Source organism: Anas acuta, chromosome 5 (genome assembly GCF_963932015.1).
Source record: "Anas acuta chromosome 5, bAnaAcu1.1, whole genome shotgun sequence".
Taxonomy (NCBI): Eukaryota; Metazoa; Chordata; class Aves; order Anseriformes; family Anatidae; genus Anas; species Anas acuta.
Window position 1 is genome coordinate 48,263,984 of NC_088983.1, and position 18,427 is coordinate 48,282,410.

The following is an 18,427-nucleotide window of genomic DNA, read 5'->3' on the forward strand; positions in this document are numbered from 1 at the left end:
CAGATTTCCCATATGATTTATCCTTCTTTATACCACATATATTGGTCCTGGCATCAAGACGTCATAAAAGAACCACATCTCTCATTTTTCCCGCAGTTAAATCTGGAGCAGAGCCTGCTATAATACACTTTTCTGTAGGAGAACTGAAGGGGAAAAAAAAAAAAAAAAAAAGTACTAGCTATCTGTCACTCTCTGGATGTTCATACAGTTCCTACCATTTCCATTTCAAGACACGTAAAATCCTGGCAATGATGTAATTCAAATAAATGGATATTTTATATTAATCTTGTTCATCCTAGCCTTAGGACTAATGGTGGGCTAGGGAGATTTGTTGTTGTTTTTACTTGGAGACAAAAATCTGCTTTATACCAATAAAAGAACAAAAACAGCCACTTATAGACAAAATAATCAAAGTATTTACAATGACAAGATTTACTGTGCTCTTTATAGTTACAGAAAAAACATGCAGAGTTGCCACAGCTGACATTTTACAAGGATAAGACAAGCTATGTGCGACTATTCAGTTATGATCGGGCTAGTTAAGAACTTACCCTTGTTGCCTTCCGTTCTGGGATACAATACAAATAAAATAATAGGAGCAATATTTAAACTTTCTATCAAAATCCTATAATTAAATTACAGTTATACAGATCTTCATTGTCTCTTGCAACCTCCCTCCTTACAGCTCATCGCAACTGCACTGCACACCAGGCTCGCTCGCTTGGAGCAACAACAGGTAGTGACCCTTACAATTTAGTTTGCTTTATTTCCTTTTTATAACCTAGTTTCAGCTGCTTCTCAGCTTTTTGAAGTTTATCCACTTGGTGGGGGAAAAAAAAAAAAAAAAAGAAAAAAAACAACAGATCAGCTCCTAGCTACCTCAGGGACATGCTGTTTTCCAGTGAAATACTGCTGTGAGGGAGGACACCTGAGGCATTTCAGCTGGACTATCTGAGTGGGGAGAGAAAGCTCAAAGGGGAAGATAAGAGGTCTGGGATCCTTTACACAGAGCACAATACAAATCACAGACACTCCTCCAGAAGTCTACAGCCACATAACTATGCAGCAACAACTGACTTTTTTTTTCCCCCTCCCAAAAAGACACATTCTGTGGTATTTTTAGCATCTCCAAGTGTGGCAATATTTTGTCTCTCTCAATAAAAGATAATCACATATTTTAGTTTCTTTGTGTCCCAGTTTTCAAAAGTAGCTGCAGTATCTTCAGAAGTAGGGGGGCAGAAGCATCATAGCTGCCCCAAGTTCCCAGCTGCAGTATCACATACCTCCTTGTTGTCACCAACTGTATAATGAACCAAAAATTGATCCTTGGTAATTGTACTTTGTGTGCTGCTAAGAAGTGTCTGCCTAACAGCTTGTCAATGCTTCAAAATTGACAATAGCAGGAAACCTACTGGCACTTGAGGTCACCTCTAACTTGCCATTGGACACTTTTCTCTTGGAAGTGTTGCTTGGAAGAACAACTTGTATCCCGGCTATTCTCGGGAATACTTTCATTTGGCAACATTTTCCCTAATACTCTAACAGATACCATATCAGCACAACAAAGGCATAAATATGCTGGAGGTGATGTATGGGATTCCCAAAAAGCCTTTTTCTCAAATGAGAACATGTGTTCCTCTATAAATAGCTCTTGAAGGTAAGTGATGAGAAAACATGTCATAACTAATCATTGTTTGCATCTCAGTATATCACCATGAGACCTCTTTTTTTTTTTATTTAATAATCTCCTCTTATGAAAATAATGGTGTGTATGCACACATCTATACATACACATTTATTTTCAAAGGAAAAAAAAACATTTTTTTTTCTTGTATGGTCACTTCTGTAGACTTAAAAATGTTAAATGCTTTATTTTCTTTAACCATGTCAGTCCTTAAACCTTTTCCATCAACATTTAAATATTACAAATAACAAGTAAGTGTAAATTAGAATGCGTACTCTTCCATGACAGAGTCTTTTACCTGTTATTTCTGTACTGCAAAACAGAATGTCACTGATCAACATAAGCAGTGGTCAAACACAAAAAATAAATAAATAAAACAACCAAAATGAGTACAGAAAAATTCAAAGATTTGACTGAAATCAGGACAAAAGCTTAAAGTCTGACTAATACCAGAATGTATCATAAGCAGAGATATCTTTTTTTGCCAATAACACATAATATTCAATAATGCATTGTTTGCAAGGGTGTTTTAGGACAGGAATTAGGATGAAAAGAAATACTTAGCAGAAAAAAGATGTCCTTATCCAATTGCTATATTCTACTAACACAACAGTTATGTATTTTAACATCAAGAAAGAAAATATTTCTTTATATTTGTAAGAAGCTTTTTTGAGGCACTAGACAGAGATTTTCAGTTGTCAAATTTGCTTTAGAGTTTCACCCTTTCAGAAGTGTCAGAGACAAAAAATACCTGGGAATATCTCCTATTATCTTCTTTATCTATAAATTCCATCAAAAAAGATAACTAAAAAATTTCAAAATGATAAACTAAATCAAAACTGCACTTTGGGAAGCCATTACAGCAATATGCTGGATAAAAAAGGTGATTTTTTTCCGACCCTTAGCAGGGCTGGGAGCACTGCATGCCTTTCCACTTTGTGACATCCCCATCCTCCCCATCTTCCCAGCTCAGGCTCAGTTTCATACAGTCAGTCCCAGTTTCCCGTGATCTGATTTTCTTTCTCTTCTGTCCTTGATGAAGAAAAATCTCCCAAAGACCCTTATCTATTTTGCTCTTACTCTGTTCTCTCTTTCACTGACTCCCAGCCTTGGTCTCAGGCAGTCTTGCACTTTTCCACCCATCTGCAAGGTCAAGCTCTCAAGTTCCTTGTTTGCTTACCCATGCCCAATTCTGCCTGTCTGTATTCCCCTAGCCAGCTTCCAAATACACAGTCTAGTTCTGGAGCCCCTGTATTTGAGTCAGACTGCAAACCATTTTACACTGTTGTATTATTAACATGGAGATCACTGACAGCATGCAGGGCAATTAAAGAAAACAAAACAAAACAACATAACACAACAGGGGAGATGGGGCGAGGAGAGGTGGGTCAACAGAGTTTTCAGTATGAGCAAAACAACACATGTTTTCCCTCACCCATACTCTGAAACAGCTGAATCATTTTGTTTTTCTGAACAATGCAGCCTCAGATATAAGGCATGGAAATTTTCATTTCAAATGATTCAAATCTGGCAAAAATATGAGCAACTGAAATAGATGTACAGCCAACATACTGAAAGGAACAATCCTACCTGCCATGGCACTAGAAGAAGGCTGTTCCTCCTGCTGTCTATATACTAGCTCAGTAACAGACCATGTTGATTTGGGACAGCAATGGTCAATAACAGAGTACATCTGAGAGAGAAATCATCCTCAGGTACGACCCTGGGTGTCACTAAATGCAACCTCTGAATAGTTCTTCTGCATATTTGAACATATATGCTTGAAAAACACTAATTATTACCTCTGTTCACTCTAGGCTTGGAAGTGCTTTATAGCCCATATGAAAATATATGAATTATTCATACAAAGCTTCTGGTCACTAACAGAAAAAACATGATAAACAAGGTATATGTTCACTTGAACTCGCACAGTACAATATCAATGGCTTGTAAACACTGCAAAACTGGTGATTCTGAGTTACTGGATTAATAGTTTCCAGATAGGTAGAAATTATTTTACATTAATCTATGAACTCAAACTGCATGGAAAACCAAGAAGTTATGGATGTTGGTAGGATATCGCAGATTTTCTGAAAGAACATTTTGTCAATTTTCCATTCCATCCCTTTGCAGCTACCACAAGACCAAGAACTAAGCTTCTGTCTATGTTTTTAGTAATAACAGAAATACTAACATGAAAAGAACAACAACTATAATAAATAAATAAATAAAAAGCTAAAACCACTGGAAAGTTTAAAGGTAGCTTATAAATGGAATGGCAGTTATAGTTTATCATGTCATTAGACAGTTTATGTGAACTGTAACTCGATCTACTGTATGTTGATGGCAATCATGTTTTGGCAAGCCCTGTCAAAAGGTAGGAATGGCTGTGGAAGCAACAGCAGAACTTAAAACAGGGATGACAGAATAGTTCACAGATGTGTTAATACTTATTAGGGGGAAATAGAAACAAATAAAAAAGAAGAAAAATACAGAAAAATCTCTGGTATCCCATATTCTGTTATTGTGTAGTACATCCTATCAGCAAAATCTGTTACAGTTGACAGCCACAGACAGACTTTCAGGTGGGGGTGATATCAGCTGTACTCAACGTTGACTACTAACTTAAGAGATCCCATTAATCAGTCTGGACGAAACCCATTTCTTCAAAAATGGCTAATAGAATGTTATGCATTTAATTGGGAAGCATATACAAGCTTTTGCATGGCTTTGACACTTGACAATGCCATTCTAATACTAATTCTGCCAAACACTGAAAAAGTAAAAAAGACAGACATATCCCAGGCAGAGATGCCCACCCAGAACACAGTAGGGGATACCTAAATTAAATGGCACAGAATTCAGCTCAGAAGAGTCTCCCTTTTTTATGATCCTGTAAATTCATGCTTATTTTAATAAGGACTTGATTTGGAAATAAGCGAACACTCTCCTCCCCACCCCACCCCCCTAAACCGCCCCCTCCTTTTTTATGTGTAGTAAAATTAAAATATATTCACTGGCCACTAATGCAAGATGCAAAGTCAAAATATGCTCCCCATTTTCATCAAAATAATAATAATTAAAAGCTTTGGCCTGCCTTGAAAGCAGTATAAAAAATTCTCCATATATGGATACTGTTTATTTAAAGAAAAGCCCAGTTTTCATACAATCAATTTTGTAAGTAGCAATTCAAAGGAATGATCCTTTTAGATTTCTGGGGAAATAACATAATGGAGGTTACTCAAAGGAATAGATCATGCAGCTACAAGCATTCTCATTATGTACATATGAGATGCTTCAATGTTCCTTGCTACTGATTACATGAGTAAACAATTTTAGTATGCAAAATCCTATTAACTCAAGGGGATTCTGCATAATTTTATAACAGCTCCACTTGTGGTGTCTGATCGACTGGGTCAGCAGCAGACAGATGGCAAAGAATTAATTCTAATTGCAATGCTGCCACTGGGGTTTTCTCTACTCACTGCATTTGGAAAAACTACACCTTTTCTTATATTTCCTACACCTAAAAGCAAGACATCATTGAGTAAAAAGATGCAAAGCAATTTCCTTTTTTTTTAAGCACATGGTTGTAGAAAGGACAGAAAAAAATCAAACTAATTGTCAGTCCTTCTCTCCGGACTAGGGGTAGAGGACCAGTCAAAAGCCCAAATGTCAGAAGTGTTAACATTTTATAAATGATAACAAATAGAAGCATTTTATTCCATAGGGACAGGGAATACTTCACTGGTCGGTAAGCACACTTCCACAGCTAGACTGTTCTCTTGAAATTATTTCTTCTTGTCACTGTGCTTGCTTGCTGTTCTGACATTATTTGGTTTTGGCTAGTCACTTTTCACTACTTGAAGCCCTATAACCAGCAGCGCTAGCTTTTACAAAGACTTTTTTCTGCCTTTTTCCCTTTTTTTTTTAATTTAGGAGGAACAGTAAAAATGTTGCAGCAGTCAGTATAAAGAGGAAAACTAATGGAAATTATTCTGCCTTCCATTTACCCTCCCCACATAAAACCCTAAAAAAAAGGCAATAGTGAATCTCAAATATACAGAGGAATAAAATCTGATTTCTCAAGGTAGAGAGATGACACTGCAACCCACCCCTCCAAAAATTTGGGATTTCTCTTTTCCAATTCTTAATCACCCAGTTAAATCACTCCCTAATTCAAAGGTGCAATGATTAAGTATTATCTAGTACTTAGTGAATTTGTGCTTAGTGCATATTTAGATGGCAGATTATTAGCAGTCTGAAAATCTAAAAATGGTCCCTAAAATTAAATTATTAATACAGTGTTTCCCTAATCTTGGGAAAATGGTCTCCAAAGAAAACAATGATCTGGCTAGGATTTGCAGGTGGAACTCTTAAGCTCAGGAGACACAACCTATGTCCAGAAAACCTTCAAAGTACAGAGCTAATTAAACTGATACAGAAATATTTGGCAGAGTTTTGTTAAGAGACAGAGGCATTTTCCAGGCATAAACTCTGAGAAGCCAACTCCAAGACCTACGTGGACATAGCAAGTATTCAATCACTTTTATTTGTCAAAGCAAAAGAGAAAAGGTGTTTTATTTTGTGGGTTTGCTTGTTTGAGGTTTGTTTTTCATTTTTTTTTTGAATTCTATGCTCCAATTAGGGAGCAGAATGTAATTGGAAAGATGCAAAGGTAAATCAGGATTTTTTTGTTAAAAGAGTATTTGTTTTGGGGAAACGTTCCCCTCGTGTTTCATGACAGGACAGTTCCTTTTAGTAACACTGTGTAATCACTCTTCTAGAAGCACTATTTTCTGTAACTTGAAAAAAAAATCTTTTTCTTTTTCTTAAAACATTGCAACTTTCATTCCTCTTTCTCACATGCCAGTTTGTATTACGAATGTTTCACTGAAATCCAGACTAATTAGGACTGCTTCAGAAATGAGGGCTCAAGGTTGTCAGACATACCTGGCAACCCTTTTGGACAACTTTCTTCCATCTGGATTTTTAATTAAGCTCACTTAAAGTAATATGAGCAAATGCTGAAAAAACATCTAGTGAATTTTGACTAATCCAAAAAAAGACTTTCCTTGTGGTGAAAGAGAAGACAACTTCAACCTTTATCACTGACTGCACTGCACTTAATCCAACCCTGTCCTTGAAACATTTCCCAGTTTTTTGGCATCACACCCAAGGAAGGAAGAATCGACAAAACCTAGTTCACATAGTACAGAAAAATAAGAGGTTTTTTTGTTTGTTGTTTGTTTGTTTGTTTGTTTGTTTTGTAAATATTGTTGAGGGGCAGGAGGAAGGCTTTTTTTTATTTTTATTTTTTTCTTTTTTTTCCTTACCTGAAACGGAGACTGGCTGTTGTAATTCTTAATCTCCTTATTTGCTCCCCGGAAGAGCAGCACTCTGGCACAACTCTCCTGAAAACGGTAAAAGGGTAAATTTCTTAATAATGGTCCTAAAGAGATGTTGAGGCTATGAGATGTTTTGCTGCTTTGAATATATTTTCTTAAATAAGAACAGCAATAGTCAAAAAATATATGTATTAGTCTGAGAAAATAAGTTATAAAGTAGTATTTAAATGCATGACAGGGCTTCAGGTGCTTTGTGATGTGTTAGAGTTGAAACTACTTGCAAGCATTAAAAAAAAAAGTAAAGGAATGTGAGATGTAAACATCTTACTAAATTTTTAATAAATTGTACTGTGGAAATTCCATATTTAACAAAAAACAAGAATTTGTAGTAAATGCATTAGTTCAAAGTGAAATTTGACTCCCATATGTTTTTTGCCTATTTTGTAGGGAAAATAGTACACTGTTCAAGGTACAGTAAACAGTACTTGTGATTAATGATATCCTCCCCTACTGCTAAAAATTATATAAAGCAGTTTTACCAGTTGTGTGAACTTGCTCAGTTTATTGGTTTGTTTCTTCGTTTGATTTGTTTTGTTTCTTTGCTTTCAGTTGTTTTGTTTTTGGTTTTTTTTGGTTGGTTGGTTTGAGTTTTTTGATTTTATTTTCTTGCTCATCCTCAATGCTAAACATTTAATGTATTTTGTTGTTGTTTTGTGTACCTGGAACTGTACTGACCAATCTAACCTATTCTCTTTTCCCCCCCAAATACTAACGGTTACAGTGCAAACCCAATAAACTTCTTTTAAGGAAAAGAGAAATGTATGGCTCAAGACCTTCTGAACTGAGGAAATCTGCAAATGAAATCCTCTAAGAACAACTGTTTTGGATTTACACAGAGTATCCTTAGTCTACACTGTTCTGAAGTATGAGTGACCTGTCAGAAATCCTCTGTGGTTCTGGAACACTTTTCAGAATTCTAGACTTTTTGGCAATCCATATATATATATATATATATATATATATATATATATATAATATATATATATACACACACACACTCTATTTCCTATATGTCATCTTCAGTGTTCATCTTAGGATATTATGCAAACCAGTTTGTTTTTGTTTTCTGATCATGAACATTTCTACTAATTTTATTGTGCTTTTCAGATTTTTTGCCATGTTATGTTATGGAGTTCTACCAAATGAAATATTTCAAAGTGCTACCTTTCATTTCTAACAGTGAATTTGCAGCCAGATAAAAGAGTATTATAGTTTAGCTGTTTTAGTGACAGAAATTGAGCTTACTTATTAGGTTTTGTGTCATAAGCAAACATGCAGTAAGTATGACTGAAAATAATTTTCCTCATGTTTTCTAATTTAACACAGCGGATTCTCGATCTCCTCCATCACAAGATTGTCCTAAATACATCTGGGGCAGAGGTATCCTACCCTTTCACTAAGGTTCATTACTCCAAAAAGATGTTCTTTTGTTTCTTTTTGCTCCCACACTTCCTATTTTGCATAACAGACTGAAACAATAAAATGAATCCTATCTCAAGATAGGATATTAGTAATCATCTATCATCTATATCAGTAATCATCTCTCAGACAGTATTTTGTAAAGATATATAATATAGTCTCATTTGCTTGTACCAAAATCTGAACATTAGGTGAGTTCACTGTATCTCTAAACACAGAAAGACAAAGACCAATGCGTAAGATGTCAGTTTTCTAATTTTTCTGACTTCTACATTAGATATGCAAAAGAAGTAAATGTTCTGCAATCTAGAGGATGACCTCCAGGTTTAAATGAATAAATAAATATACAAATAATCTTTTCCAGGTTACTTTCCCAAGAATTTGTTTCAGACTGACTGCTAAATGATGCTAGGCATACACACTATATTATATTCCCACAGTGACCACTATTCCCCCAGGAATAACGTATTTTTTACTTTCTTCACAATCTTCAACTAAGTTATATACAATGTAACGAAAAAAAATGTAAATTGATTTATTTCTTAAATGGTTTTGATAAGAAAAGTTTTGTCAAAAGTGGACAGAGTTGTTTGACATAAAAAAAATAAAATCTTGTTTTGGATGAAGTACAGAGTTTCTTTCTTAGTTTCTTCTTCTTAAACAAACAAAAGCATTTCTGACTTTGAAGTCTTTCTTCCTTTTGTCTCCTTCTCATATGTCCAGTGTTAAGGGGAACAAACAAAGGAGAATAAGCAGAAAAGCCAGAACCAAAAATGCTTTGGATTATCTTTTTTTTTTTCCCCCCTTAATTCAAGGGAAATTCCATATTATATTTAAGAGTTCATTGTTTATAAGGTGCTTCCTACCAATGCCACAACTTCTGTTTGCAATTTGGACAAACTAATAACTTCTGATATTGAGAGCTTAGCATTGTTCATTCATTATATCATATATGAATCGAATATGCAGTAGCCTTTTAGACATCGTAAGACTGAAAAAGCATTTTTCAGAGATCTCTGGGTTTGTCAGCAGATAAGATTCAATTTGGTGTTTGAGTTCTAATTACCTGAGTTAATACTACAACAGTTTCCACATAGAATCCAGTCCTCAGACTGAAAGAAGGCACTCTACATCCCTGCGTTTTTATTCGGAAAAAGCAGAGTATAAGACCTGTCTACACTTCATTGATCTACTGGATGGCCACCAAATAATAATAATAGTGATAATGATAATTAAAAAAAAATAATAATAAAAAATAAATAAAAAAACAAGAAGCCATTTGATCAGCACTTAGCTGGTACTTAAGAAAACAAATCCTGAGAACATTCCCTGGGGAAAGCTGGAAGAAAAAAATCCAATGGGTAATGACTCCATCTACAGGAATCAAGAGGCAAAAAGGATCTTGCCATCCTTCCCATCCTCTTCTCGAAAAAGTAAACACAGTTTCTTCCACATTAGCTAATAACAACTTTCAATTAAGTTGAAAAAATCAACATGGGCTATGGTTGACAGCATAAAAGAAAAACTTTTACATTATTCCTGATTAAGGAAAACAAAATCAGGGCACTGTAGCCACAAGCTGTAAAACTTCCAGTCAAAAAGCCCAATTTAATGACTACGAAAACATTCATGATCTGTAGATGAAATTTCAATGAGATTCTCTGAATCTTCCACAGAATATTTCTTTCTATAAACATCAGGAGGAGAACACACCTTTACATGAAAAATACTGTCATTCAACAGGATTATTCTAATTTCCATATCATACAGCATAACATTTGCTACAAGTGTGTGATCTTGTAAATAACTATAGCCATGAAAACATTGCAATATAACGTGGTTTTTTTTTTGTTTTGTTTTGTTTTTTTAAAGAGAGATTAACTGGCATTTTTATGTTTATATATGGTCCAAACTTCAAAATTTTTACTAATAAAAAGTGAAATAAATGAAGTTTGAAAAAATATTTTTTAAATATTCACTTAATTGTGAAAATGCCTATAGTTACTTGTGTCTAATTCCTGATGGGAAGCATAAATGCAAAACTTTTGTTGAGAAAAAAGTGAATTTCAATCCTCTGCAAAATCCTCTAAGAATTTTTATGCCTACAGAAGAAAAGAAGAAAAAAAAAAAAAAAAAAACAAAAAAAAAAACACATTGCTAAGCTTAACCCAGTTGTTCTAGGAACTTAACCTGTTGAAGACCACCAGCAGACAAGGAGCAACAAGCAATCCGCAGAGATGCTTACACACAGATATGTTGCATACTTCAAACAATAAAGAGCATTAACAGGGAAATTTTGTATGACTGGACTCTTTTTGATTTGAAATCAATTATGGCACACACAACAAGTCAACTGTCAAATTATTCCCCAAATTCTATTTTTAAAACAGTCAAGTCTTCAATACTTGAAGAATCTGCTTTGAGAAGACTTTTGAAAAAGCTGATATTGTAATTAATTAAGAAGCAGATGCTTTAACAGATGTTTCACTAGTTACAGTCACATTTCATGACTTGTATTTTCCTAATCCAATGTAACATTAAACGTGCTGTGTTTTAACATAGTTGTAAAACTTATTCCCTCCCTACCATCTCTGCAGAGAGAATATTACATGCTATCAAATCAAAATGGTTCTGTTATTTGTAAATGGCTACACAAGTTGTAAATAGCAGAACATTAGACATCTTTTGTATAATCTACATATATATTTCTACAGTATTTTCCAAGTGTTTCTTATTTAATTCTAACTTAAATTTTAGCAAAACAGCAATAAGTTATTACCAGGAAACAAATATTTAGATACAACACTAAAAAACAGTCTAGTCATACATTGTGTTGTTTTCTTTTCCAATGAATAGGTATAATTTTGCTACCAACAATGAGCAGCCTTATTTGTAATCAGTGACTAAAATACTAATAAAGTTGTGTTTAATTATGTCCCTTCTAATTTCTAGGACCAATGTTTAAAAGTGGAGAATGTGTGTGCCCACTCACTTGGTTGTAAAGGGCACAGATGTGCAGCGCCGTATTTCCTGATGCGTTCTGTGCACACATGTCTGCGCCATAGAAGAGAAGGTGCTCCAGATGTTGGACATGTCCATACCGGCAAGCCTATGAAGAGATACATTAATATCTCTGTTATTATACAATCTGGCTGTATCAGGCAAGCATTCCATGCAAACATTTTTTTTTTTCATTATTTAATCAAAGAATATATTACTTTAATTTAGACCTAATTTTTAAAACCACCCCTGGACTGAACGGGAAGCCTACCAACCAGATCTGCATATCTGTCTATGAACTCAGATGCGTGCACTTCAGGCACAGCAAGTCTGTGCAAAAATTTAAGCATATGCTTAAGTACTTGGCGAACAGCAACGTAAATTATTAAGAAAATACAAAGACTGATATTTTTCTAATATATTCTTAGGCAGAATATATAAACAGAACTAATATTCCTAGCCAGTTAATCATGTTTAACAGTTGACAGAAAGTAATTTTTTTGTCCTGGAAAATCTTTGGAAAGTTGTCCACTAGATGGCACTAAAGATGATCAGATTTCCAAAGCTTGATTTTTAAGGTGTGAACACAGTTTAGGTAAATATGGTCAAAAGAATTGAAATAATAATTTTCAAATTATATGATGTCACCAGATGTACGGTGTACACGAGGCAGTGATCCAAAAGAGGGAAAATCTTCAAATGTTACTTTCACTCACACAGATAGAATGTTAAACCCTGAACAGTTGTAAATAAACAGAATGAAACTCCGCTGAAATTTGAAATTTTCCTGATTTGCAAATAAGTTTGAGAAAAATCACATTCTTTCAATTCATAAGTCTCAATTACTTTACTCTTTTCTTCTCTGTAGCACACCAACTGAGCATCTCCCCAGTTCATAATACTTTTACCTTGACATCATCTCAGATCAGTATCACTCCTATAATATCTGGATTCCTATTCCTATAATAATATGGAATTTAAACTGAAAGATACAGATATACAAAGCCATTCACCCTGTCTTAAGTACCTAATTACTACTGACTTCAGTGGGAATTATATCACCTCACCTTGCAATTTGGATCAGAAGTGTTAGTGTACTGCTCAACGCAGAAATTAAATGTGACACATCTGGGATTGAACTGGATTTCCCAAATCCCAGACTAGTACCCTAACCACTACATCTTTTCTTTCTCTAAATTTAAATTGCAAGAGACAGAAAAACAAAACAAAACAAAACACAGAAAAACAGTGATTATTAATTTATTCATTTACAAGTTATATTCAAAAACTAATGGAAACATCATGGCAGCTGATGGTAGAACAGGAATATTTTAAGGTAATAGAAACAAAGCATCTGAAAATAAGCAAATTGGAGAAACAGAATCAAACCATAGCTGTGTTTCTGAATGGGGGTTTGAATAGAGCAAATGTACAATGAGACATAAATGATCATTTCAGTCCAATTTCTAAAAGTCAATCAACAGCTAGATATGAATGTGCAGGTGTTCAACTTTCTATTCTTCCTACAATAAGCTGAACTAAAACCAGGCCTTTCCCCCACTTTTTTTTCCTTGCTACAGTTGGGTTTAACCTTCTCTTCCTCTGGCAATCTGACAGCAATGCTTTATTCAGCTTATTGGGAGGCTCTGGAAGACAATTTACACAAGGGATATATATTTCCCCTAGGTATACATACTAGGAAAGCTGTCCAAACCATTCAGACCATTTGTCAGGGCTCCCCATCATGGTCAATGGAGAGAGACTGGTATTTCCAAGAAAGAAGAAAGTATATCTGACAAACACACAAGAAGTATTACCAGGGAAATTAACATTTAGCAAGTAACAAAAAGATTGAGATAGCCTCTTTTTTATTACTTTTTTTATTTTTTTTAATAAAGTGCCACTAAAAGGATGCTAAACTTCAAACTTCCAAGATTCCATTGGCTAAATATGATTAGCACCCAGCTGCAGTAGCAATTTCTGCAGCAAAATCCACAGTAACCATAGGACTAAAAAGTTAAAAAATACTCTATTGGGGCAGCTTACACTTCTAACTGACCATAGCAGGATGCAAAGCAATATGCAAACAGAAGAAGGAAATAACTCCATACTTGTATGTACAAGGACTAAACATATACAAATGGCATTCAAAACACTGTTTAATCATAAAACATACATGGTGCACATCTCCTGGTACTATTTGAACTCTAACCAAAAAGTATTCTTATCTACCTGATGAATTTCTTGCCATCCGTTTTCATCTTTGCAGCTAACTGTAGCGTGTTCATGAAGTAGCAGTTCACAGCAGTAAGGATCCCCTCCCACCACAGCAGTGTGGTACAGAGGTGTCAGGCCACAGCTGTCTTTGTAGTTAGGAGATGCTCCAAGCTCTAAAAGAGTCTGAAAGCAACCACAACCTGTTAAAACTATCATTTGGAGGGACTTGTAAGTGAAAAGAGACTTTTCTACCTTTTTCTAAAATAATTACAAGGTTGATATTTGCCATAATGTGTATTTGTTGCTCACTTATTTACAAGCTGAAACTTGTAAACAAGCTGCAACACAGAGTAAGCTGAGGAAGGAATGACCCCAGAAGAATAAGGACCTCAAGGTGCCTACAGGGACAGCAAGGAAAGGGTGAGTGACAATGTCCTATTTCCATCTTTCATTCAATTTCAGAACTGGCACTCTGAAAATGTCGCATTGCCTTTGAAACACATTTACCTCTTCAGTTACAGGATGCTTTATCAAAAATGTCATGCAATTTCAATATCTGTCAAAAGGCAATAAGCAATGCCATAAACATAAGATTTAATCTAGCATATCAAAGTGATTTAAGAATACCTGTTAAAATATGAAAGAAAACAGAAAAGACTATGTTAAGATACAATGTGTAATCTGTATCATTGGCATTTACTTTCAGAGATAAACAGCAATAATACTATTCCTATTTCCTCAAGCAGATATTTCCCAATCTATCAGTGAATGAAGTTGAATTTCATCACTACCCAAAAATCAGAAGTAAAAAGGCCCTTTATTGAAAGCAAATCCTAAGATTTTAAAACCACTAGAAAGCACTGGAACAAATATGTATTAAAAGATCCATTGGGGACAATACAGTAATTAACTGAATGCATTTTCCTTTATGTATTTTTCTGGATAAAGTAAGGTGTAATTTGCTACTAAAAGCATTTACCTTGAGGGTTACTTGGTTCTTGGCTCTGGCTGCTTTGTGCAGAGCTGTCATTCCATCTTTGGCTCTGAAGTCTAAATGTGCTCCTCCATTTTTGAGAGCTTTTATCACTTCTACTGTATTGTCAAGCTGAACTGCCAAAGTTAGTGGTGTTTCTGAAGAATAAAATAGTATACACATGAAAAAAGATGACCAAGTTTACAAAATAAAGAACATCTGCTTTACAAACTTTAAAAATGTGAAGTTAAAAGTACTAATTAAAGAAAATCATAAATTATCAATTTCCTTCTTTGGACAGTAAAACCATACAGATTCCATTAGCCTAGAGTTATGAACGCAACAGAAAGAATGCATGAGATTTAACCTGTTAATCAGTTTAGGCTGAGCAACCCCATGGTACTACGCTATGCTGCTACTTTTATTGTTCTGACCTCCACTTTCTAGGTCATGATAGTTGGGGTCCAGTCCTCGGTCCAACATTTTTGTGATTTTTTCCACTGAGAGGTGGTGGACATGATCCATAAATTTTCTCAAATTAGCCTGAAACAAAGCGTGACAAATTAATCATCCTCTGATTGTAAAAGGAAATTTTTGACTAAAAGTGAAATATTCTGTCACTATTTATCCATTGATACCATGGAACAAATTCACATTCCTGGAGAACCCAACTTTATGCTGTGAGCATACACCACACAGTTTGTAAAGTTTAGAAGTCAAACACAATGAGAGGATTCTGTTGTTCATAGTTTTAAGGAAAAAGTGAATGAAAGATTCTTTAAGCAGGAAATTAGGATAACATAAGGTGATCATTATTATTCTGACCTGCAAATGAGTCTAAAGACATAGATCAGCATTTCTGCAGCATGCTGAAAGCATGTTGTATTTACATAATAAGATTCATTCGATACTACTTGTACACCTACATGAGAGTCAAATATGGGATTTTTTCTATAAGCAAAAATCCCAGATCACAATTCACACATCTCTGTTGGCACTACAAACACATACTACTTGTTGTTTGGTAATTGGACCAGGTGGTAATGAACTCCTACAGTTTCTCAGACACATTACCTTTCTAAGAACACAATTGTTCGCTTCCCCAGTAAACTGGGCATACCTTTGTGTGAAGCTTGGCCAGTTGTTTTTCATCAAGATTGAACTGTTTGTATACTCTTTTCTTGTATCGAAACTGAGAGGAAACAAGCAAACAAAAATTTAAAATATCCCTTTTTGCTTAAAAAATAATAACAAGAATATTTCTGACCTTACCAGGAAGTATCCATGATGATGTAGATTTTGGAAAATTTAAAAAAAAATAAAGGCTTAGTATTTCATTTTGAATATTCACCAATAATCAGCCCAATAATCAGCTTAACTTAGTGTCATTATGGCCATACAGTTCATGTACGGAAAATTACTACCTTGTATAAATATACTGAAATGAGTGGAGTTACATGGGAAATAAGATCAGCCTCTAGAATCTATGTAAATAAGCAAGAATTACAGTGAAAAAAGCTTTCTCCCTAAAGGCATCTGTGCATTTCATTTATAGCCTTAGATAGAAAGAAGGCCTGGGAAGGCATGTTAAATAACAAAATACGTATTTCAAAATAGCACCATAACACTTCTGAAACTTAAATTAACAAAAAAGATTCCTGAAAAATCTCTTAAACAGCATAGGCAGCACTTACACATGGGAATAGTTTTCCTGATGCTTAACAGAACTGGTTCTGTGAATTAGGTTCATAGGATTGTCTCTTTTGACTGAAACTCAATCACTGTGAGCAGTTTGATGCCCGTTGGCTAGAGTAGACAGATCTACAGCCAAAATCATGTTTACATAATTATAATTTCCTATTATTTCATCATAATACACACATTTCAAAAAGAATGCAGCACATTTGTTGGGCAAGGAGACTATATGGTAGGTGGCTGTAATAACAGCTTTTAAATAAGATCACTTTTAACCCATTTATTGCAAACCTTTAGCTGTCGCTAGAAGAATTTTGTAGAGTTAACACTCATGAAATGGAACACTAACAAATATGACAAAATGATAAAATAATGCAGTTATTTATTTTGCTTATGGCTATAATATGAATATGATTGGCTCTCAGAAATAAACTGCTGGAAAAGCCAGGACTCAGAACTCTCTCTGGACCCTGGTTCTTCTTTCCTATGTTTGTGTTGTAGTGGGGTGTCTGTTAATTACAGATTACTACTGGGTGATGTACCACCATACAAGCAATATCAAAATTAATTAAATGCCAGTTCTGTGCCCAGCTTCCTGCTGTACAGTGTGACCTGGCTCTGCTCTCTGCTTGCCCAGTGCCATAGTAGTTCTGCCCTGTTTAACACTGAGCTGCGCAGCCCCTGTATGAGCAATGGAGAGGAGAACAGGTGACTGCTTCACACAAACTCACTCTCCTCAGGCTTCATTGAGACAAAAATACCCTCCTTTGGAAGGAGACAAAGGGTTATTATTCAGCTACTGCTACTCTACCAGCACTTTTGGGAGCAAGGGTTCAAGTTCAGACTTGCTGATCACGGTTTCTAAACACAATTCTACTGCATGTAGAAACCTCAATTACAGTTTACAGTATCAGAAGAATACAATGATATTTCAGATTTTTGATATAAAGAAATACCTCTAGGGAAGGAACTCCTTTATTCACTGGCTGTGGGTATTCCCTAAGAAGTCGTTCCTCATCCAAAAACTTCCCATCTCTACCATTGCTTGCAGGCTGGAACAGTCCATAATTCAGGACATCTTTCAAACTCTGATTCAAAGTGCACAAAATTCGTTGCTTTGCAACCCACACCGAAGCTTCTGGGTTAAATCTAATGCATTTCTGCAAAGAGAAATGATAAGAAATGATAAAGGAAATCTAAATAATGAGAAAACATTCAAACACTATCTTATATTCTAAAATTCACAAGCGTTGCATATATATAAAATAAATCTATACAGGCCATGACAAAGCATACATCAACAGGATTATATTGCAGATGCTCCTCCCTCTGTAACAGCTAATGTACAAGCATTGTGAAAACCCAGGACATTTCATGTCCCACCACAAAGATCAGAGACCACTTCCTTTTTCAGAGAAAGGATGCCTCCAAGGCAAATGTGTAGGAAAAGCCAAGTGTAAGAAGGGATGTTACAAGATATTTAACCATCCACTTCATCCTAACTTGATGTTCTGATGACCAGTCAGATATGCAAGAGTTTCACACACACACACACAAAAAAAAAAAAAAAAAAAAAGAGAGTATTCAGGCTAGAAATCTAATTTGTTTTAAGTTATGTTTATCTTGGGGCAAGCTTATGACAGGAACTATCTCATAAGTGATGTGAGGCAGCAGAGGATTTGAAAACCTCAAAAGAGCCTTTTCAGTTCTCTGATACTTACCAAGTTGGAATTCAGGAATTTAAGAAGTTAAGAAATTTCACAGAACCAAAGAATATCCTGAGTTGGAAAGGACCCACAAGGATTATCTATTCCAACTGCTGGATTTAATAACTGCTGCCAATTTACTTTATTTGCTTCCAAATTCATTGCAATGTGCTACAGAGATGTTTTGACCTAGGAAATAGCAGATAGCTTTAATAATTTATGGTCTTATATATAAAAATGTAATCAAGTGAGATAATAGATTTTGTCATGAATAAAGGTGTCTAGGAAACATTTTTTGTTCTGCTTATATTTACGTTTTATGGTG

General features: G+C 35.0%; 1 protein-coding gene across 5 annotated transcripts in view; it reads right to left on the reverse strand.

The window, feature by feature from the left end:
• The window catches only part of SHANK2 (SH3 and multiple ankyrin repeat domains 2), a 352,365-nt gene that overhangs the window by 283,062 nt on the left and 50,876 nt on the right, over positions 1–18,427 (reverse strand). For all 5 annotated transcript variants that reach the window (XM_068684610.1, XM_068684601.1, XM_068684603.1 and 2 more), the window contains exons 5-11: positions 17,353–17,556; positions 15,822–15,893; positions 15,136–15,244; positions 14,708–14,859; positions 13,744–13,911; positions 11,504–11,620; positions 7,021–7,098 (exon numbers count right to left, since the gene is read on the reverse strand). In XM_068684610.1, the coding sequence (XP_068540711.1) occupies positions 7,021–7,098; positions 11,504–11,620; positions 13,744–13,911; positions 14,708–14,859; positions 15,136–15,244; positions 15,822–15,893; positions 17,353–17,556 (900 nt within the window). The remainder of the gene's footprint in view (positions 1–7,020; positions 7,099–11,503; positions 11,621–13,743; positions 13,912–14,707; positions 14,860–15,135; positions 15,245–15,821; positions 15,894–17,352; positions 17,557–18,427) is intronic.